The sequence below is a fragment of the Pavona decussata genome, unplaced genomic scaffold (genome assembly GCF_977016875.1).
Source record: "Pavona decussata unplaced genomic scaffold, jaPavDecu1.1 SCAFFOLD_50, whole genome shotgun sequence".
Lineage (NCBI taxonomy): Eukaryota > Metazoa > Cnidaria > Anthozoa > Scleractinia > Agariciidae > Pavona > Pavona decussata.
In genome coordinates, this window is record NW_028145472.1 from 1,068,797 (window position 1) to 1,091,378 (window position 22,582).

General features: G+C 40.7%; 4 protein-coding genes across 4 annotated transcripts in view; 2 read left to right on the forward strand and 2 right to left on the reverse strand.

Moving 5' to 3' along the window:
- Positions 1-22,582, forward strand: part of LOC146481431 (uncharacterized) — a 58,782-nt gene that overhangs the window by 29,956 nt on the left and 6,244 nt on the right. The gene's annotated exons all lie outside the window — the stretch shown is intronic.
- The window catches only part of LOC146481435 (uncharacterized), a 54,006-nt gene that overhangs the window by 13,581 nt on the left and 17,843 nt on the right, over positions 1-22,582 (forward strand). The gene's annotated exons all lie outside the window — the stretch shown is intronic.
- On the reverse strand, positions 1,345-22,247 carry LOC146481436 (leucine-zipper-like transcriptional regulator 1). Its single transcript, XM_085108507.1, has 12 exons — positions 21,553-22,247; positions 19,940-20,056; positions 19,542-19,664; positions 6,844-6,892; positions 6,640-6,746; positions 5,616-5,638; positions 5,318-5,369; positions 4,570-4,667; positions 3,947-3,998; positions 3,796-3,849; positions 3,095-3,175; positions 1,345-2,202 (listed from the first exon to the last, which is right to left on the reverse strand). The coding sequence occupies exons 1-12, from the start codon at positions 21,685-21,687 to the stop codon at positions 2,095-2,097; spliced, it is 999 nt and encodes a 332-aa protein (XP_084964633.1). The 5' UTR covers positions 21,688-22,247; the 3' UTR covers positions 1,345-2,094.
- LOC146481437 (uncharacterized) lies at positions 9,786-13,809 on the reverse strand. The gene is made up of 3 exons (XM_085108413.1): positions 12,793-13,809; positions 11,020-12,010; positions 9,786-10,693 (listed from the first exon to the last, which is right to left on the reverse strand). Exons 1-3 carry the CDS (start codon positions 13,771-13,773, stop codon positions 9,786-9,788), a joined length of 2,880 nt encoding a protein of 959 aa, XP_084964539.1. The 5' UTR covers positions 13,774-13,809.

Genomic DNA, 22,582 nt, shown 5'->3' on the forward strand with positions numbered 1-22,582 from the left:
TACATCCAATGGGGATACATTTAGCTCTCTTAACTTACACTTCGTAATGAGTTCGTTGTTTTCAGCATTTAAATCCCCTATTCTAATTATACGTTTGTGTACTAGTCTGTTGTTGTACACTGACTTGTCATTGATGCAGACAAATGTATTGTTCCATAAAACAATCCTAGCATATCAGCCGTCTCGATTTTATTCGGATTTTGTATGGTTTTCCACAGAACATTCTGTGAAATGTCTAAAGCATTCTTCATAAAAAGTTGGAAGCTTAACGGGCAGCAGTTTTACATCAAAGTTACAACTTAAAACAGATTTACCACCGACCGGCTTTAGGTAATGTAAAAGAATAGATTTCCAGCTGCTGCGATAATCACTCGCCAATTTTTTACCGCAGAGTATTCTCTGACCCATAATTATGGAATATAGAAGTGGAGCTTTGAGTCTACCATCTTCAATATCACCAATAACCGCCAAACGTTTCACTTGTCTTTACCTTTCCAAATGAACTCAGATATTATTTTTTTTAACATCATTTTCAAATTTTTGGTCTATTCAAACCAGACTGGCACGATACAAAAAAATTGGGATGATGAATATTTTAACAATTTTAATTTTTATCAATTATAGTGAGATCCCTCCACCTTTCCTCTAATGGATTTGATCAACTCGTCAAAATTAAGCTCTCAGTCAAGGCGGTAATCGTAAGAGAAATGTACCCCTAAGAGCTTCACAGATTTCTTGATCTTTATGCCCTTAAAGAAGTGTGCACTGCCCGCTCCGGAGTTCAAGTGGATACTGCGGATGTGTTTTTGAATTTTCATTTAATCAGAAATTCGAGTCCGTTACAAGAAAGATCACATTAAAATTAGTCACTCTACCAAGTCTGAGGTTCTGTCGTTAGATTGCAACCATGTAGAAGGCTTTCAAAAATCAGAAAAATTAGAGACTTTATATGGATTTGGGGCACGCCATCTCAGAATTAGAGAAATTTGTAGGAATTTTGGCGACCTTTGACAGCCTGGTTACTACGCAATGCATGGAATATAATCAAACTTGGTAAACTTTATGATTTTTATGTCATCTTTCTAGATCTGGCAATAGGGTTCATTTCTTGATATCGCTCAATCTCGTACCCAGAGTCTTCAGGCTTTTTGGTCAGCGGGGCAACGCCGGGAAGACTCTGGGGACATCGAATTTTATTACCGCAGGATTTCTGCGGTAAAACAATGGAAACCGTTACGGAACAGCCAATCAAAAAAATTGAATTTTTTCGATGTCCCCAGAGTCTTCCCGGCGTTGTCCCGCTGACCAAAAAGCCTGAAGACTCTGGGTACGAGATCGCATATCGCTCAATTTGAACAATTTGTAAACTAGGGCCCATGCCTTTATGAGCTTCGGAACGGGCAATTGGTTGTACTCGCATCGCAACCCCTAAAGACTGGATAACGGCACAATCCCATCTGTAACAGTGACTACTTTAGAGAACTTATACATCCAGGACGGTAATCCAAGGAAAATATATACGTTCTTCAAAACCTCTGGAATCAAGCCATTTTACAATGACGTTGTGTCGATAGCGACAAAGAAATGCACCAAACTGTATAACGCAGACGCAGAACCATTGTTTAGCGCAGTAATTTTTTTGGTGACGACCTCGTTGCCATTCTTTCCATGGGTTTTAGGAGGGTGCCTCATTTTGCTAGTGCGCATACGTTCTGCGCATCTCCAGATGGTTCGAGAACCTCTAATCTCTGAAGGTCGGTGCCTACTAATTTAAAAGTTTGCGATTGCCCGATTCATGATTATACGGGAAAGGAAGATGTTAGCAAGGTCTATTGAAATAAAAAAAGAAGACTGGTGGTAACCACGCCTTTTTTTTTTAGAGATAATCAAGTTTAAATATGGAAGGAATTTCACACATTGTTATGTTAACTTTTTTAACTAAGGCTTTTTAGAGTTATTGCTGCTTAAGTATCTCTGAAAAGTGCGTGGTTACCCCAAATTTTCTTTTTAGATTCCAATACCCCTTTATAAGATCTCCATTTCCCACATAGTCATGCTCTGTATTAGGAAACACCGTCCTTAAGGCCTCTTTTATCACGGGTTAACAGCTAGATCCGTGTCTTTTAAGTAGTCTGCTATAGCATCCAGAATCTCCAACAACAAGTCTCGGCTTAGTCTTCTGAGCTTCGGAGATTTTGCAACCTTCAGGGAGAGAAGAAAAGAGAAACAGTCAGTTCAATCATGCAGTGTAACATGTAGCGGGTATCTTTTGTGATTTCTCCTAGGAGGAACAAATTATCAGTTTTTTTTTCTTTGGGCAATTTCTCCAAAATAAGCTAAATTACTTGGTAAACTTGAAAACATTGGCCCATTGTTTTAAAGTTCGAATCCATTTCAAACCTGACCATCCGCAATCAATAGTAATAAATACTAGTTTCTGTACACTAACAAATATGAATCATTATTTTAACGTTTCCATTGATACAAATGTTTTTTGGTTATTAAAAGGACGGTGCCTGCTAATACAAAGTCATTTTTTTGCAGTTTATAACTAAGCGAGGAAGAGCTGATCCTCACAAGAACTATTGGAATCCAAGAGAAAATTAGAGGGTAGGTTCGCTTTTTCATAGATAATTTTAGACTAACAATAAGTCTTCTTTGTGAAATGTTTATCGAAGCCAAGAAAGTATTACTCAACCTCATCTTGATCAGGAAAAACCTCATTTGCATTTACTTGAAACACACAATTTACATATGCGACTACTATGTTATCGCATATGTCGATTATACAGAACAATGTATACCATTTTGTCCCCAAATTTAAGCTAAATTCTCTTTGAAAATGCGTGGTTACCCTCAATTTTCTTTTTGGGTTCGAACAGCCCTTGCTGAGATCTGCTTTTTCTGCATTTTTTCACTGAAAGTTTGATTTAAGATGTCCACGGTTTCTGAACTCGAAGAGTAAGGTGCAGCAAACGGAAACCCGAAGGGAATACCTTATTGGTCTCAGTAGCCAATGAAAACGCTCTGTCAACCTCGCATTTCAGAGGTAACAACTTTCCTCTTTCCACCAAAGAGCTTATGAGCTAGTTACCTTAGTAAAATGTCCGACAACAAGGTCAAGTGCATGCTTCTTCATGTCCGAGGCGCCGATCCTATGAGCCGCTTCAAGAATCTAATGAAAATAATTAAAAACGTATAATAAGTTGTTTGTTATGAAGAAGTGAGCTCTTGTTTCACCGAATTGAAACACCAGATCCCGGTTTTACTCGGCTGTGCGTGGGAGACGAAGAACAACAGTTTGTAACAAACTAAATACCCGATGTAAGCATCAGACTATCAGTTCTCAGACTTGGCTAAAGAAATCTGATACTTCAGTTTTTGAGAAGATATTTGCAGAAAACGCCTGGATCGGGTTTGCATAATCTTTTCAGGTCTCACACAATCGATTCAGAGACAGCGCGTGCTGCCATCGGTATATCTTACCCCTTGGCCTGTGAAAAAAAACTACTTGGGAATAAGGCATCCTACTTTCGTGACAGCCGCACCCCCTCCCCCCACTGGGTATCACACGATCGTCACATATGAGCAAGTGATTTGGCTCGTAACTCATAACTCGCATGAACCAATCCAGCGAAACCTACGTTGTGGAGTTTCATGGTAGGCCAATGGATGGGACCAAAATTCTCAGTCCGTGACTCCTAAAATGTTTTCTCAGCTCTCAGCGTTCTTTACAGGGACTCTCTGTATTCGTTACAATGAACAGTTGTGATAGTAATAGCGCTCTTGCCTTACCTCGACTACATTTTCAAACGAGACATTCATTTCCAGATTCTGTTTACAGAAGGCCTGAAAACGTTATGGAGTAATTTCATTAAGTAACATCAAGAAGAAAACAGCTGTTAGAAAAGACTAAATTGTAAAACCTGTAAGGTATTATACAGACCTGAAGTCGATTGTTAGTGAAGCCAAAGAAATAAGGAGCTGACAGAAGATATCTTGCATACAAGGTCAAGAAAAATTTCTTAATTTGGTACTTTAAGACTATAACTAAGAAATTAGTTAGGAAATTAGTGAGCGCGAGTTCAATGGAGCAGGCTTGTTATTAAGAAACAACGAGTTCATTTAAGGTCATGCAAGTGACGTTAACCCAGGACTTTAAATCCAGCAGACTTAATTGAAAAAGCTGTGTACTGGAAGTGCAGACGAACCCCTTCTGAAGGATATCTTCGCATAAGGAAACAATATACGCTGAATACCTCACAAGGTTGAAAAAAAGTTGTTCCGTGCAAAGAGTGAACGATGCGACTTGATGGAATTATGGGATGATCTTATTATAGCATACGCACATTTCGAGTTTTTTTTTTTCTCGTCCGTGACAACTATGTAAATTGTAAGCCCTAAAAAACGCACGTGCTCTTATTTTCTAACAACAAAAATGTAAATAACTTCATAGGTCAAACGTTCTCCAGAAAGCTGCTGGGTCTTCTCTTTCATGGTTTATACCTTTTTATCTGACAACGTGTTTTCAATGGAGTGTATTTAAGAAATGTAACTTATGAAGGATACAATGAGTCCTCAGGTGGCATAGACACATCTCCATGATAAATATAAAGAAGGAGAGAGTTGAAAGCTTCTCGCGAAGGAATTGTCTCACCAATGGTAATCTTTATGAGGAAAAAAGACGGTTAACGGTTTCTGTGTGTACTCAACAAAACAAACACAAATGAAACAATAACAAAACATCAATCAGAACTCGATAAGAAAACTATGGAAGTTATTATGATGAAGGTGATGTCTGCGTCAAGTGTCGCAAAGAGGAAGTTGGTGTATAATTCTCCATCCCCTTCCTCCCCTCCACCACCTCTTACGTTGACTGGTGCCTATTCGATAGTCGGTAAGCGCTAAACCGAGAGAAAACAGTTAGGGAAGTAGTCAAATAAAACTACCATATTCGAGCGGGGCCCACCAAACCACAAAATAGATGGTGGTCTCTGCCTGCAACACTACTTCCTCAACCTCAAAAGATGGTGTATTGCACAGTCACCCCTCTAACCAGCTGTAAGAAGGACAATGAGATTCACATCTCACTTTTCTTGTCTATCTAGCAATGCTGACTCTTTCTAGCTGAATATTTCGGTGTCAACTCACATTTTAAATCCAATAAAGTTTTTTCGGTAATGTTCATCAGATAGGTGGTGTCTTCCATAACCCCCCTATCCCAGACAAGGTGGGCCACCTTAGCCCGTTTCAGGCGTTCAGATAGTCGAGGAAAAGCGAAAATCGGCGAGCGAACGATTAAAATAATTCTACTTACCGTGACTGTGTTGTTCTCCGGCATAAATGATCGAAACATTGCCTCAAAATAGCTAAACAGAAAGAAAAAGAACAATATTCAAAAACTAAATGTGTATGGTGCGTAATGCTAACCAAAACTTTCAGGGTGACGAGACCATACCCACCAGAACACGACAAGCTTAGAAGGAATTTTGTCGAAAACAAAACTATACTTTGGTAATCACCAATGGACACAGATTAGTTTTCGCCTTATATTTCTCTTGTATTCATGGTAACAAGCACATGTAATAAAGAAGTTATTCACTCAGCCAACCTACCTACACCTTGCAGCCAAGACCGCCTAGAGGGAAAACATGGCAGATAATCATTCGGGTCATAAATCTTTTATAAGACGTCAAAATAGGCACTCATCGTGTACAGAAGCGTTGGCGTTTTCTGAAAAGTGGCGGTATGCGTTGATCGTAGTCAAAAGTGAGAACTAAAAAAAGTCCGGTGAAGATAAGGCTTTTACTTTGATAGCTCAAAGATAATCAGCTTTGTGTGACTTGTGAGTTTACCAACTTTTTTCACGATTTATTTAGAAGTTTCAAGTCTGTTATGAGGAGACTGGTAGGCGCTGTGTGTCTTCGTTTTCGCTTTGATTGCATGATTTTACCTATCATGTTCCAGAAACTTTCTTTTAGCAAATCATAAAATGATGCAGTAAACTCAGAGACTCACAAAAATCTTATCACCTTTGAGCTCACAAAGTAAAAACCTTATATTTTACGAACTTTTCTTAATTTTTTTTTTACGTTTGACCGCGGTTACGGTCACCTGACTAGTATCGTACAGTATCGAAATCGGCATTTGAGCAGAACTAAGAAACGATGGTGTCTATCATTTGATGTCAACGTCAGCTGACCTCCCAAAATTCGGCGGGTGCAATTTATGCAAATAGACAAAACATCTCCGTTCCTCAGATACATGCAAAAGAAATTTCCTGCGGTCATCGCCCGTCCTCGTTTGAGGAAGATATGTCCAGAAATGCACGCTAATGAGATTCACGAACTTAATGATAGACATCACAAGGTGTCCCCTAATCTTAATTCTCACTAAAACACACATAATTCTGTCAAACATGAAGTCATATGAAAACGACAAAAGGCCTGTTCTAATTAAGTGAAGAACCCAAATTCAGGGTTTGGTGCATTTCTGGACATAAGTGACACTGTTGAACCGAAATTTGACAGTTTTTGAAACTTTAACGCTGAGTACTGTTGGGAACAATTGTATAGGTCAGGTGGTTGTAAAGCGTTGCGATTACAGCCTGTTTCACCGGAGGAGCGAATACTCACGTACTTTATGTGCCCCAATTGCTTCGCCGTCCACCATCAGAGTGATGTCATAAAAGTCTTGGCCGCGCGCTCCCTGAAGAAAGTCCAACATGTCTTGTTGTAATGTTTTCTCTGCAAAAAAAAAAAAAAAAAAAAAAAAAACAGCAGCAAGGTGAACAAAAACATGGTAAAATATCTGCAGTTTGAAAAACGGCGTTCTCTAGCGTACCTGGATGCGTCGATTGACACTGGTTGTCTCCTGGAATGAGGGCACTTGCCTAAAAAAGGAAACGAAAACTGATTTTAATTAAAATGTAATATTACTTCTTTCATTCCTGATACAAGCTTCAGTTAATAGGGACCTTATGAAAACACGACGGTGACGGCAAAGAGAACGTGAAAAAACAAAAGATTTAATAATGAGATCAACAATAGCTCCGCACGTGCGCCGGTTAAAAAGTTAGTACATTTTCTACACGTCATCTGCCTGACAACGCCGTGAAATAACCAAATTCAAAGTTTTAAGGAGAACGTGGGCACAAGACGGTAATTTGTTCGTCTTTCTTTCATTACTTGAACACCGTTGTAACTAACCTGGTTATTGTGTTTACATCGTACAAGTTGATCGGGTTGGAATAATCACAAAGTAGATCAGATAACGCGAGTATTTATTTCTAAGGCCTGGGGCAAACGTCGAATCTTAGTCGAACTTAATTCGTCGAACCTATTAATTTTGAAATAGGCGCATGAATGGTGCAACGTTTGCCGCAATTAAGTTCGACTCAAATTAATTGGTTCGACTCCAGCATAAGTTCGACTTGCCAAGTCGGATAATGCGACAGTGGTTCGGCGTTACAGCAAACGCCGTTCTAAACACGCGCTGAACTCAATTCATAAATCACGCAAATTCCAAAATAATTGATTCAAATGTGATGGACTGCGCAAACGTCACAAAAATACCGACTCCCCCATCTGCCAAACGCTCTTTCCCCCCCTGACGAGCATGCGCTGTACAAAGACAATTTTGCGACCAGAAATGGCGAGCTATCGAAAGCCATTGCTGACATCGCACAGCGTGATGGAAATGTGTTTTTCGTGTTTCATGAACACTAAATAAAAATGATTGAAATGTGAATTGCCTATTTGCAATAAATGCTCAGTGTTTGAGTCTTCTCTTTCTATTTTTTCGCAATTAAGAGCCACTGTCTGTAAATATCGAGAATCCGGCGTCAGTCGTGAAATTTTCAATTTCTTTATATTTTGCTCAAATAACCTCTGTAGTGAGTTATTTTCGAAAATACTATCCAAAGTTCCTGAATCGCTTTAGTTTTTTCGAAATCGAGGAAAGTTCGAAAAACGCCATTTTGGCTTCCCGTCGCCGCCGGAAATTGAGCAAAATGATGCATTTTCTTTTCGCTCGTTCAGATCAATGCGATAACATCTATCGATGTACTTTGAGTATATCATAACACATCTCTTGCTCTTTCTAAAACACTGAATTATTTTGGGAAAGCTGTTGATATCTGTTTGTTTTTGGCTGTTACAATTACCCCAGTTGCAGCGCTTGGGCGAATGAGCAAATTTTACCTAACTTTAACAGCAAAGAAAGCCCACTGGTACATGCAATTTGAAGTCTAAACTAGGATTGTCTTAAAACTTATTCTTTGCAGTCTGTTGTGTTAAAATTGCTAAGGCAGCTCGACAAAAGTGTCCCGTCGAGAGACGGAAATGTGAAGTGTACTTTGGCACTAATCGACCATTAGCGAAGCGAACACGGGAGCATCCCAGCTCCAAACACCGTTTCATAGAAAACTAAAATTTGCCAATGGAAACCTATCTTGCAATTCCGAGCTCTTCAAGATTATTACATACAAAACTCGGACTTTTCTTTTATTTCGTTCAATAGTATACCTTCAGCATTTCAGTTGTAAACAAGGACTAATATTATTACATGTATTAATTATAGCTTGATGCCCGTGAGATAATACAGAACAGATTCCAAAGTGATCTAGCGTTCTAATGAAAGCACTGTATTCCTTTTTTACTTCTGTAAATAGCATAACATAACATAACATATAAGCATTCAGCAGCAATCTTCGAATACCGACATTCTGGTTTGAAAACAAATTAAACGGAAATTTGTTTCGCGTGTCTAGGGTCAACAGTAAGCTTGTATCTGCGAAAACAACGGTGTCAAATAGCCGATAATTTTAGTCTTAAAAATATTCTCGTGAGGCCCAATTATAAACGAATTCATGCTATTTTTCATTTGACACAGCCAGGCAGCGGAAAAAAAGCTGAAAAAAGTCAGTTACGGACATTTCACCGTAAATTTGACTGCCAGATGGCCTTGGTTTATTTACGGTAATGGTTCAATGAAACCGCCGGAAAACCGTGACGATATGTTAAAAACTTACCGGGTCGACTTTTTAAAGCTAAATTACCGCACTGTTATTCAATGATCCTATTTCATGAATGTGTTTCTTCTCGTCCCTTGCAAATGATTGAGATCAGTTTCATTGACAAAATGCAGTTATTTAAACTAAAGGCCTATAACCCGACGCGTGACCAGGAGCATGCCTTCTGCGTGACTAAACCAACAGGGGACTGGTGATGAGGGTTGTGAGAGGGGAGTTTGGTGGAGTGAGCTGGGGCACGTATCATCACAAGTAAAGTGGCGAAACAACAATCGTGCAAATGTAGTGTACAACGATCCAAGTAAACATTCTACCCAAAAGTCGCAAAGTTAATCAAAACCAAAAACTGTTTCCTAAATTGGCTTGCACACCCCCACCCCCTCCCTTCCCCCTTCTCAAAGCTATGACGATCATTCTCTGCGAAGCAACAAAACGAAAACAGAACTTTCCGACCAGCAAAGCCCAAATTGATATTTTTTTTAACACGCGAGTAAACGTCCAGCTATGCTGATTAAAATAAAAGATATGTTTTCCATTCCATGTGAGTTAACTTCACTATCAGCCTGTCTTTTATTTCAGGCCGAGTCTGATATTTTAAAATGAGAGAAAAATGAAAAAGCGTGAACTATACTTCAAAGGTGATTTATATATTAAAACTGCCCGCGCGAAACCGTATGATGTCTTTTCTTATTGTTGTAAACAAGTAAAAGGAAAAGATGCAGCCCACGAATGAAGCTTGCAGGAAAACAATCTTTCATTCCGACGAACAGGAACAGCAATTTACTAGTTCTTGAAGGAGGGCAAGGTAGGGCGCTTTCCTTCTTACTGCAGGGACTGGCACTTCCAACTCCAAGCTCTCACACAGTACTTGCAACAGCCCCACCTTCAGCTTCTTCACTCCCTTGCTTTTCACTAAAGCACACAGGTCATACTGGTCAACAACAATGGGATGGCTGATATGCAGGGACGTTAGCACCGAGTCTCTTGCTGCAAAAAAGTTCACTTGTTCCTCTGCCGCTAGAACATCTTGCTCAGTTACCCGCACTTCCTGACGCAGTTTCGCTGCCAAACGAGAGAAAAAGGATGACACCTGCTGGGGAGACAGAAATTCAGTCACGGAAAACAGCCTGTCACCATCTGCGCCACGAGCTCGCCGCATTTCTTTGGCAACGACATCCGCGTCCAGCTTCCTCCCGGTAGCCTGGCCGATGTTGAACTTGGCCTCCAGGTAGGACCTCTGAGTCTCATTGAACCTCTCGGCCTTCTTCGCTTCTTTTAAAGCCCAGCCCTCCTTATTGGTTTGGTCACTACTTGATGAAACATCCGAGGCTAAGACTTCTAGAGAAGGAAGAAGGCCTACACCTTCCTGGAGGCGGGAAGCGTACTGTTGTTTGGCAAGATCCAACATGGAGTACCTCTCGGGAGTCAGCTCACAGGCTTCCAGAGATAAATGTCGCTCAAGGGCAGACGGCCGTTGAAAAACGCGAATACAGCCTTCCTGTGGGCAAGAGTACAAGGCAGTACTGGAGATAGGCGTTTCGAGAACTTGATGCTGATCAGATTTGCTTGTGCTGGTGGCAGTGGTTTGCCTGGGGTGCGTTATGGATACAGCTTTGAAATCACCGTCTGAAAACGGAGCAGAGAGCCAGGTGTAGTTCACATCTGCAATAAAATAAGCAAAAGACTGTTGTAAGATATAGAATATAAAGTATACAATAGCATATTGTGTTTTGTCTCACAGTGTATTAACTAATTAAGGTCGCATTTGATTGCTGATACGAGCTGCTGCAAGTATTGTAAGCAGTCTCATAGCCATATGTTTGCTTCAATTACCACTCTTCAGTTTCTAAAAATTCAACACCCAAAACGTTAAGAGGTCACCACAATGGTATTTTCTTTAACAAGTACAAACGACAGTTCTTCAGATGGAAAATTCCCTAGGTTAAACCGGCCTCTGATTCCCACCCCATCCTGTCCTAAAAAAATACCTGTAACTTTATCCACCGCAATGCGCTTTCCTGAACCAATGGTATACGCTCGCCAGGCAACCAGTTTTCCATCACTGAATTTGAAGTTATTCAGTTTGCTGATTCCGGGGATTTTCTGCTGTTGCAAGGCTTCGTGCAAAATTGGCAATACGGCTACACGACAGCCATGAATTCCTCCGTGGGAAAGTAAGGCATCCCTCATTTCTTCAGCAGTTGTAACGTTGTGTCCCTCATTAATGTAAATGCGAATGTGGGACTTGCATGTTGCTGCTAACCTGTCAGCCGGACCCTTGCCACCCTGGGGATCACTGAAGTCTAAGCGCGCCACTTTAATGCCGGTGGACTGCTCCATGAGCGGACATGCAAGGACGGTGTTTGCACAATGATAGCAGCCGGCGTTGTCCTGGCGGAAGAATGCAGTTGTGACCTCCGGATGCTCGGACTTCAGCGTTTTCAGCACATGCTGCATCACCAAGACAACAGCAGTGCTATCTTGATTGCAGGACTGGATGATGTGGACGAAGGCCTGTGATTGTAGCTCGCCACTTACTCGTCGGAACACCACAGCAATGTGCCATGAAATTCCTCTCTTCCCAAACCAGTCTTGTTGGGACTCTCGGTACAACTGGGGGAGGAACTTCATGGCCCAGTCGTTAACGATCAGAACGGTTTCAGAACTCAACTGGTCCAGGACATCCAGCCGCGACTGATCCTGCCGCACTGACCGTAACTGATGGCTCTTCCAAGCCTGGATAGCACCCTTTGCATATTCGTACAGGAACAATTTCTCATCTCGTTCTTCGTCAGAGCGAAACACTGCATCCTGTACCCCTTGGCTGATGTCTTCTAGGACAACCTTGAGGGCCTGGCACTGGTCACAGTGCTCGTCGTGTTGGTGGTCACACTGCTGTCTGAAGCTGATCTCGGACGGGTCGCTGAGGGCGTATACACTACAGTGGTCGGCCACAGTTGAATGACCGTCGATGTGAACCTTGGTTTGAAAAAATAAAACGAAAACAAAAACAGAAAACATTTTATGTAAATATTACTATCATTGTCGACATCATCGTAATAATCATTATTATACCACCACCACCATCATCATCTTTGTTATGACCCCCATCACGATTATCATTTGCTATCATTATCATAAAAATTAACGTGCTACTTATACTGCTACAAGGAAATTTACCCAATTTATTAGACAGCCCTGATTCTTCTGTTAGCTACTCTTTCTCTCGCTCCTAATCTGTTTGACATTATGTCTGTGACGTCATCTTACGCTTTGGTATCGCTATTAGGAAATGAAGGGTAAACGAGTGACTTTCACCTGGGATTTCTTTCATAAAATAAAAGCTTCCAGGACCTCCTCTTGATTTACCGTTAATTTTTTAACTACACCAAAGGTGTGACAAACTCTCCTGAAAGCTACTTCAGCCTAAACCCTTCCGCAACTAGGTTCTCGAGTTTGTCAGGCAGAGGTCTGCATTTCGGCCTAAAATTCGACCCAGTTTGGAAAAGCTATAATTAACACTCAAAATTTCTTGTGAGAAAAACCAAGCGAGGAGAGGAGGAAAGAGTAGTGAACATATGACAAAGTAGGCTACTTTTTTTTTAACTTTATCGACACGTGACTAACTCAGGGCGTGGTAAGCGCATACGACTTGATGACCTTAATTAGTTTTTGCTCGATATGTGTAATTGCAAGCCAACTCAATGCAACTGCTTGTACTACTTCTAGTGCAGTTCTTAGTAATTACAAGAGGAACATACCTTAAAGTCTCCCTTTAGGTATAATTTTCCTGCTTTCAGGGAATCTTGCATCATGGTTGCCCATTCTGCTCCGTCAGATCTTAGTAATGAAATTTCCTGCACAATGAATCCTAGGTCATCGAATGCCTTTGCTCCCTCTGCTGCGAAGTAATCTAGTCCTTGAAGGGACTTTCGGACAGATGCGCTGCATTCAGTCAAAATTCGTATCATTGTGCTACGACTTAGTGGCTTGAAATTGGACTCCGCGCAATACTGAGTGTACTGCATTGTTATCCTCTCCGGAATCATCGTACGGATTACGTTTGGTACGGTGATGGTCTGGCCGGATGAGAGCTGTAAATACTTCTCGCCAAAAGGCAAATCTTGTACCAGGTGAGGGCTGGAAATAAAACCAAGGAAGTGATCCAACTGCTGGAGGTCTATTCTAATCCTTGGTGCTTTCTCGGATGGTACTGGAACACAGCGTCCATACTGCACACGGTGGAGGTTTGCAGTGGTGTACCGGTATTGCGTCAAGCCGGGTATAAACTCGGAAATAGCACTGAAACTGGCCACCCCAGCCATGACCGATAGCACCTGTCGCCGCGTGTCCCAGCTAGTTGAGTTCTTGTACGCCTCTGCTAGTGCTTCCAAGTACGCCCTGTCAGATGGAAGATACGCCTGACGGACACCCAGCTGCTGGTTCACGATGCTAGATGACTGCAGCACTTTCCACAGATGTGGGGCGTTAACAGGCGAAATGACCTTCATAACTGTCGACACAATTTCGCTTGTTCTCTGAGCATATCGCTGTCTGGTTCGTTCACTAGCTTTATTCCAGTCGAGCCAAGGCCTTCCGAGTGGTTGAACCTTGCACTGGTTTAGGAAAGTGTTCAAGGTTTCACGCGGTCTGGGTAAAACCGCTGCAGCTCCGTTACCATCCCCAGAGGAAGATACAGTGCTGCCTGTCTCAGGGGAGAGAACATAGCTGTCATCAGCCATCTTAAGATGCCTAAACCCTACTGCCAGTTCCTCGGATGTGGCACTTCCTTCGTCACCCTAGATTCCATGCACAGAAACAAGAATGGATCTTAATAATTAAGTTTACTTGATTGCATTAATCCTACTGTATCTGTCTCAGGCAGAATGGTCCAAGATCATTACTTATTCATGAGCACCGTAGCGTCAAATTTGAATGCAAAAACGCTTAAAAAAGGCCGTGATAATTTGCCTGCAGAGCATTAACAAAACTCGCTTTCTGGCTTTCAAAGTGCTATCTAACGTTTTGAATACCTGAATTTTCAAGACAAATGCTACACAAGCAAAATTATAGCCCAGAAAGATGAATTTTTACGAAGTTTAATGACTATCTTTTTGCGTTAAAAAATTAGGACCAAAATGGCCTTTTTAGTGGCGAACACGTTCCTGATACGAAGTGAAGAGTAATTTCTTAGTAAGCGAGAATGGCTACAAAAAAGTCAGTGGCCCGCCAATTTTGCAATCTCATCATTTAGCTTTTTGACAAGTATTCGTCGCACGGAGAGGCGACGAACTGGGAAAAAATAGTTTGCCATGACAGTTTATAACAGTGGACAAAGCACAGTTAATAGAGATTGGATACAAATTGTTTTTATAAATTTCGCATCCGAAATATATAATACATTTGTACAGGTGGCTAACCTCCTCTACCCGGGCGGGCTGATCAGGGTTTTCTGGAATGGGTTCTTGTTCTGCTGGCGGCTGCTCGGTTTTTTCAGGACTGAGTTCAGCTGATTCTTCTTGTGATGCCGGTTGTTGTACAAGTACCGGTACGATTACCTCTGATGACTGGGCAACAAGATCAGCCAAGTTTTGCCTACACCGCTTGCAGATTGCTGTAATTGTACAAAATCGTAAATTTTTAAGTTAGCCGCAAAAAAATATGTAAAAACTGAGAAATGAGACAGAAATATATTTTTTTAGCAACCATGTATTCTGTTGTTTATTGCAATTACAGTAACGGGGGATTTTCTTGGGGATCCTCGAAAGATTTCCGACGATTTTGCGAAGATGGATTTTGTTCATGCTAACGACAGAACAGTCGTAAACGTTTTCCCTTTATTTCAGACTCCTAAAAAAGATGCCAATTTTTTTTTACATCTTCAGCTAGCCAACAAATTTTAGATCATTCAACTTTACGAACAAGGTTAACTCGTCAGCAAAATGTCATATGAACGCTTATGTTATTGAACAATATTGTACGTTATGTTGCAGAGTAAAAAAATTATTTTTCTCACTGGGATATCTCCTAACAATTCGCTGTAGTTTATCATGTATAATAATACATAAATACACGATATCTTGGCTTAACATATAATACACACGGATATCTTGCGAGTGCATAGAATTTTCCCAGCCCCTATAGGGGCTTAGCTAGACAAAATGTACGTAATCTTCAATTTTAGAACCTTTTTTCATCACTGAGCGTATAGTTTATATCTGCAAAATTCGTTCATGCTTCTTCGTCCGGTTTAATTTAGCCTCATCCTCACACAACAATTTATATCCGCTCTGTCCTAAACTACTCAAACCTAGATACTACGGTTTCAGTATACCGCGGGTTCTTCGCAATTTGTAGTTAATCCTTTATAAAAAGAAAAAAAAACTATATACATACGTGAGCCAACTGGAATAAGAATCTTGGTCGTGCGTAACACATATGCAGACAGTTCGCTCTTTAGCCCGCACTGCCCCATGGAGCCTGCAAACCCATGAACAGCTAGTACTGATGGAACAGTGCACCGTGTCCTGTTACACCGCCAACGTGCACCAAACACACTTCGATGTCGAGGGCACACGGTTAAAGTTAAATAAGACTCTTGATCTTCAAAAATACCTGAAAGAACATAAGATGCATTTTTCCCTCGTTTTAAAACAATATTATATTGCGCAAATGGTGCTAGATCTAGCTAGGCAGGCACGTTAACGTTTGAGGGGGATATTACACTCGTAGGCATGGCGCTACGGACGCGAACCTTTAGACGCAACAAAGAAAATTTGAGGTTGCTCTCATTATTAAAACAAATTTCCGGAATTACTTCCTACAAGACAATGAGGACAAGAATGTGGTTTGTCCATTTTAATGTTCAGTACGTGCACAACAACTTAATTTGTAACTTTTTGAGTTTGTTCAATAAAAAGGGAAGAAGAGAAATAAGAGTCCTGGTAGTTCTCTGTTGTTTTGCCACCCCTCACGATAAAGTACAGAGCCCTCTAGTCCGAGGACACCTAGGAACTACGCCCGAGAACTATGCACTTAGTGTTAGGGCAAGAGTCCTAAGCTTCCAAGTGACCAACCGTCTTCTCGGTTGGTCACTTCTTGGTCGGGGAAAGGGGGGGGGGGGGGGGAGGGGGGGGGGGGTTGGAGTGATGCTGATGCTGGACGATCTTTATTGAGCAAGCACTTTTTTCAACTTTGCAGTTTTGGACCTAATTTTCTAACTTTTTAGGTCCGAAAAGAACAATTTGCATTCAAACAAAGGAATCAAAGATAAGAAGGTCTTAGCAGGAGCCCAGGTTGAAATTTTCCCTTTGGCTCAATGTGCGCGATTTCTTTTCCACTTTTTAGTGCCAAACCCCACACCCACCCCCCTTCTCCAAAAAATAACCGCCTCGAAAATTTGAGCCCCAAAAACTGTGACAATGTCTACTACAGTGAAGTTTACATTAAGCACTTTACCTGCTCGGGCAAGGAGCAATTTTGATTCACTGTCCGCTCCAGCGTCGTCGCTTACTCTACAGTACGCGAGATGGCCTTGGACGTCCTTTGTACACTGCGCGATTGTCACGCATTCCACATTTGCTGGATTCTCAGAACTGGAGCCGCACACACCACCAACTAAAGTCGAATATTTACACACGGCTCCCGACAAGGCCATAACAGTGCGTGTTTGTAAGCTTCTCAGAAAAATATTGGGACAGGCCAACAAAACTACTTCAATCAGGACAGTAACGACGTTCTGAAACTATTTGTGGATGAAGTAATCTGGACAATATGACGTGTTGACCAGCTATAAAAGTTACCTTTGCAAGTGACGCAAGATTATTGCAACATTCCGGTGTAAATTATTTCACAGCCTTTGGAGGCGATAACTCTACTGGTTCCCAAATATAGATATAAAAAGCAAGATTGCCATATATAGCAAGGGATTTACAACAATTTCCAGCTGAATTTCGCAAGGATTGCAAAAATACCGGTGAGATTGAAATTATTTTGTTTACTTTACAAAGGTTTTAAAATTAAGGTGTTTTAACAGTTCCTTCTCTGTAGTACTTTGATAATGCTGATGGTTTGTTTTGAATAAGTCTAGATAATTCTTCAATGTGTTATGCATTGTGCCTTATCACAGGAATAAGTGTGCGGTTTTCTTACTCAACTGAATAATCGGGCCTTCATTTAGAGTTATTTTTCTCGGGATTTGATCGCCCTGTCAGTTTAATTAGCATGTGTCGGGTCTTATACAGACATTAAAAATCTCGCTATTAAATCAGGAATAAACGAAGGACAGCGACAACATGTATGGCGGCTTTTTTTTGTTAATTTAAGGTTAAACGATAAAATAATAGCCGAACGAAAATATTAAAGCAATCTTGCGCCGTGTACACGTGCTTGGTGCTGTTTATAATTGCGTTCGCGATCGGCGCGGCGTTGAATTACATAGACATATAAAACGAATTTCAAACTTGAACCGGCCACGTCTCTTGTTTTCCACAAGTGTTATAATAATATTATTTTTAAACAAAAGAGATTACAGTTTTGAGCACAATACTGCTTTAAAGCATCCAGAATTTCGAACTGAAAGGTTTCCATCGGCAGAGTTTAGATTGTCCTGTTTAGAAAAGGGAGCTGTGATGTTCGCTTTGCGAATGGTCGAAGTGCCAAAGTACACTTCACATTTCCGTCTCTCGACGGGACACTTTTGTCGGGCCGCCTTAGCAATTTTTACACAACAGACTGCAAAAAATAGGCTTTAAGACAATCCTAGTTTAGACTTCAAATTGCATGTACCAGTGGGCTTTCTTTGCTGTTAAAGTTAGGTAAAATTTGCTCATTCGCCCAAGCGCTGCAACTGGAATAATTGTAACAGCCAAAAACAAACAGATATCAACATCTTTCCCAAAATAATTCAGTGTTTGAGAAAGAGCAAGAGATGTGCTATGATATACTCAAAGTACATCGATAGATGTTATCGCATTGATCTAAACGAGCGAAAAGAAAATGCATCATTTTGCTCAATTTCCGGCGGCGACGGGAAGCCAAAATGGCGTTTTTCGAACTTTCCTCGATTTCGAAAAAACTAAAGCGATTCAGGAACTTTGGATAGTATTTTCGAAAATAACTCACTACAGAGGTTATTTAAGCAAAATATGAAGAAATTGAAAATTTCACGACTGACGCCGGATTCTCGATATTTACAGACAGTGGCTCTTAATTGCCAAAGAAAAGCCCGACGAGCACTGTATTTCGGTATTTCGCTAGCAAGTCCCAGCAATAACTAGCCGCGCATCGAGTGAATGGGGACCTTACGAATGCAACACGGTGACGCCAACGAAAACGTCATTTGAAATTGAAGTTGCCGTCGTGTTTTCGTGAGGGCCCTAATGTAACCTGATCTTAACTTTCGATTCTGTAGACGACATCCTGAAGTGTAACCATTGTACTTTGAGCAGTACTTTCCTGTGGTGCTGTTTATTATGCTGTACAAGGTGATTCTAACTTATGAGTCTGTGCCTGAAATCCTAAAGTGTGACCATTCAAATGAAAGCTACTGAGAAGTACTTTCCTGTGGTGCTGTTTATTATGCTGTACAAGGTGATTCTAACTTTTGAGTCTGTGGGTGAAATGCTAAAGTGGGACCATTCAAATAAAAGCTACTGAGCAGTACTTTCCTGTGGTGCTGTTTATTATGCTGTACAAGGTGATTCTAACTTTTGAGTCTGTGGGTGAAATTCTAAAGTGTGACCATTCAAATAAAAGCTACTGAGCAGTACTTTCCTGTGGCGCTGTTTATTATGCTGTACAAGGTGATTCTAACTTTTGAGACTGTGGGTGAAATTCTAAAGTGTGACCACTCAAATGAATGCTACTGAGCAGTACTTTCCTGTGGTGCTGATTATTGTGCTGTACAAGGTGATTCTAACTTTTAATTCAGCCTGTGGGTGAAATTCTGAAGTGTGACCACTCAAATGGAGTTAAAGCTACTGAGCAGTACTTTCCTTTGGTGCTGTTTATTATACAAGGTGATTCTAACTTTTGAGTCTGTGGGTGAAATCTTAAAGTGTGACCACTCAAAGGAATGCTACTGAGCAGTATCTTCCTGTGGTGCTGTTTATTATGCTGTACAGGTGATTACAATGATTGAGTCTGTGTAAAGTGTGACCATTCAAATGAAAGCTACCGAGCAGTACTTTCCGGAAGTTTGGTTAATAATGCTGAACAAGGTGGTTCTAACGTTTGAATCCTTGGGTGCAATCCTGAAGTGTGACGATCAAAATGAAAGCCATTGAGCCGAGCGTTCCTGAATCTGCCGATGAAATCCTAAAGTGTCACCATTCAAAAGAAGGCTACTCAGGGCTACTGGGCAGCACTTTCCCTGTGGTGCTGTTTATCATGCTGTACAAGGCGGTTTTAGCTTTACGTCGGTGAAAAAAATTCTAAAGTGCCACCATTCAAACGATAATTCTGAAAGCCATACACTTCCTCCATGTCAGTAAATAGTTCAGCGTATTACCTGTGGAACTTGCCGTCTTCTGATTATCTCCACCATGAGTTTTTGAGGCACAGATTCAAAGTTCTTGCTCATGATGATATTGTTGTAGTTTGCTTCTCGAACAATGAAACGAAGGCAGAAATCCTGAAACCAAAAACACAACAATTAGCCAATTGGCCAATTTATCTGATCAACTCAATTGGTACAACCGAATTTTGGTGTTTCGCTTTGCCATCTACGAGGCAACGCAGTTTCTTTAGAAACAAACTGCTTTAACAATGAAAACGTGTCATAATCAGTTAGTCGCATAGTCTGTGTACCACTGTTGGATTCCAATTGGTCTTGGTAAGATCCGAAAGATACCTTTGTTTCAGAAAGTATCGTCCTTAAATAAATTGCCTTGTAAATAGTTATCAAACCTTGAGCGGATCCAGCTGTAGCCGGGCGGCACTGTCCAGGGCCACAAGAACATTTTCCTGACAGATTGAAGACTCGATATACTGCACACAAAGCGCCTCCAAAGAACCAATCTCAAGCTGTAGAAATAAGGGGAGACCTTTAGAAAGGACATAAAGGGAACATAAAAATTACATACTGCATACTTTTCGGAGTCATGATAACTCCAAATGGGATGGCTTCACGAATTATTTTACACTTAACTTATCGAACATTTCCGTGATTGCTACCACGTGACGGATTTTTTAGGCACGGTATTTGACTGTCAGAGCGGAGAAGCGTTCTGCGCAATTTTTCTGGGCATATCCGTTCGCGGGCTAAAGCGACGAGGGTTATTTTTAATGAGGAAACCAAGATCACGAAAGTTGTTTACAGAAGGGTCCTTTAAAAATTACAAGAACAAATAAAAACCTTAATTATAGAAACAAGAAACAAGAAATGAAAAAATATATATATACAAGAGTTAAAAAAAGAACTATAAAAGGATTATAAAATGGCTTTCGACAGTCCACGTTTAAAAGCAGTCAGTGACTCTGCTTCCCTTATCGCGGGATATAATCTGTTCCAGATTACTGAACTAAAATTAATTGACGACCAGTGGCCCCATTTTCTATTGGCAGTGGATTTGCGGATATTATTTCTAGACCTGGTATAATAACCGTGAAAATTTCCATTAAATAAGATTGGAACCGTGTAGCTAAAATGGTTATTAAGTAACTTATATATGAAAACAGCATGATGCTCCTTTCTAGGGCGCACTAAGGGCTTCCATCCAAGTCTCCTTAGCGCTTCAGATGCAGATGAATGGGCAGTAAGATCCAATATAAGACGAGCAGCCTTATTTTGCAACACTTGTAGCCTTGACATCAAAGAGGCATTACCTCTATCACCCCAGATTATAGCCCCATAATCAAATAGAGGTAAAGTAAAACTATTGAAAACAGTAACTCTTGCGCTAAGGGGGGAGGCATGACTTAATGCGTCTCAAGAGACCTATCGTTTTGCTAATTTTGCTACAGACAGACTCAATATGATCAGACCAGGAGAACCGGTTGTTAATCACAATGCCCAAATACGTATAAGAGTCTACGTTATCAAGAGGGGTGTCATCAGCAGAGATACGAATTGTGCCAACTTTAAATACGAATTGAGCCAACTTTGATCCGTAAATAAGCGGCAAGCGTGATTTTAAATTGATCGCAAGAGAAAGATACTAAAATCGTTGCTAAAAAAATGAAAATACACTCTGGCAAAAAATTATACACTTTGGCAAACTTAGTAATTAAAAGATTAGTTATATCCCTACCCTCGGTTGAGATCTCGACTTAAATATTCAGGGGTTTGCTAATGTAGTCGCATTTTTTAAAAAGGTCCATGGCAATAAGACCTTTATAGGCGATTTGTTTGCATGCCGCGGGAACAAAGAGGGCTTTAAAACCTTTTTTGAAGTTTAAGAAGCGATCAGAAAATTAAACCTAAAAAGCATGTTTTCAATCTTAGTTGAGGAAATGCCGGTTGTAAGACTTTGTAAGCTGCAAAGGCGATAAAAGGAGAACCAAAATTGATGATGGACTACCTGCAACGGTTCATAATCTTCTAAGGGTGCGTTCCAATGGCTGTATTCTGGAATAAGAGTACACACTTCGATCACTAAAAGTCCCACATCGGGGCTGCACGGAATGCAAACTTGTTCTTGGATATCGTGTGCCATCAAACAGACGAACTTGAAGGAGTGAAAATATTTCGATGTCAACGGACGAACCGTGTCTATTTCTGTCGTAAACCTTCATCCTGAGGGAAATGGTGAATCGACACACATTGTTCGGGGCCCCGTAAGCGCAATACGTTCCCCCTTTCTTCTTATTACATTCTTCCTTCGACGCCATAGTTGCCACGTTTTATGATTTTTATCACAGTTTCACACTACGTCACTGACATGTCACGCGCGAAAAGGAGCCATTTTGAAGCCGCTACATCGGATCTTCAACCTCGAAAAAGTTGGTTTTAGAAAGGCCGCAGGTTACTTCAATCGTTTAGTGCTGATTTAAAACACAATAAATCGATAAGAAATACAAAAACAAAACTTCATTTCATATGCACTTTAAGGCAAATTAAAACCACTAAAGCAAACAAACGACTCGCTCTGTGAACATTCGCTGACGTGTCAAACTAACTCTTCCGCATCCACGAGGGGAAAATTTACCCGACTGATAATATGCGATTACTTACCTTGCTGGTGACTTGGAAGTCGAGTTTAACAAAAAAAAAGAATCAGAAAAAAATTAATAAAATACAGGGAAGTTTTCACCTCTCACAATAGAACAAAGGCTACACTGCTTCTATTGTGACTGCTACTGTGACAGGTAAAACATTTCAAATGGAATTTAATTTGCTTTTTGTATTGGAATAATTTGAGGAACACAGTACAGGTTCAACTGACATGGTTTGACTCCAATTGTTTTTGATTAACAGAAGTTTTGACATTTCTTTAGCTACTCGCTATGGTTTTCTCAGAATTGCATCTAAATTTAGACAAACCAAAACAGAAGATTAGACATCCCATTGGACATTTTGGCGACTTTGAACATATCGTTCTAGCCAATAAT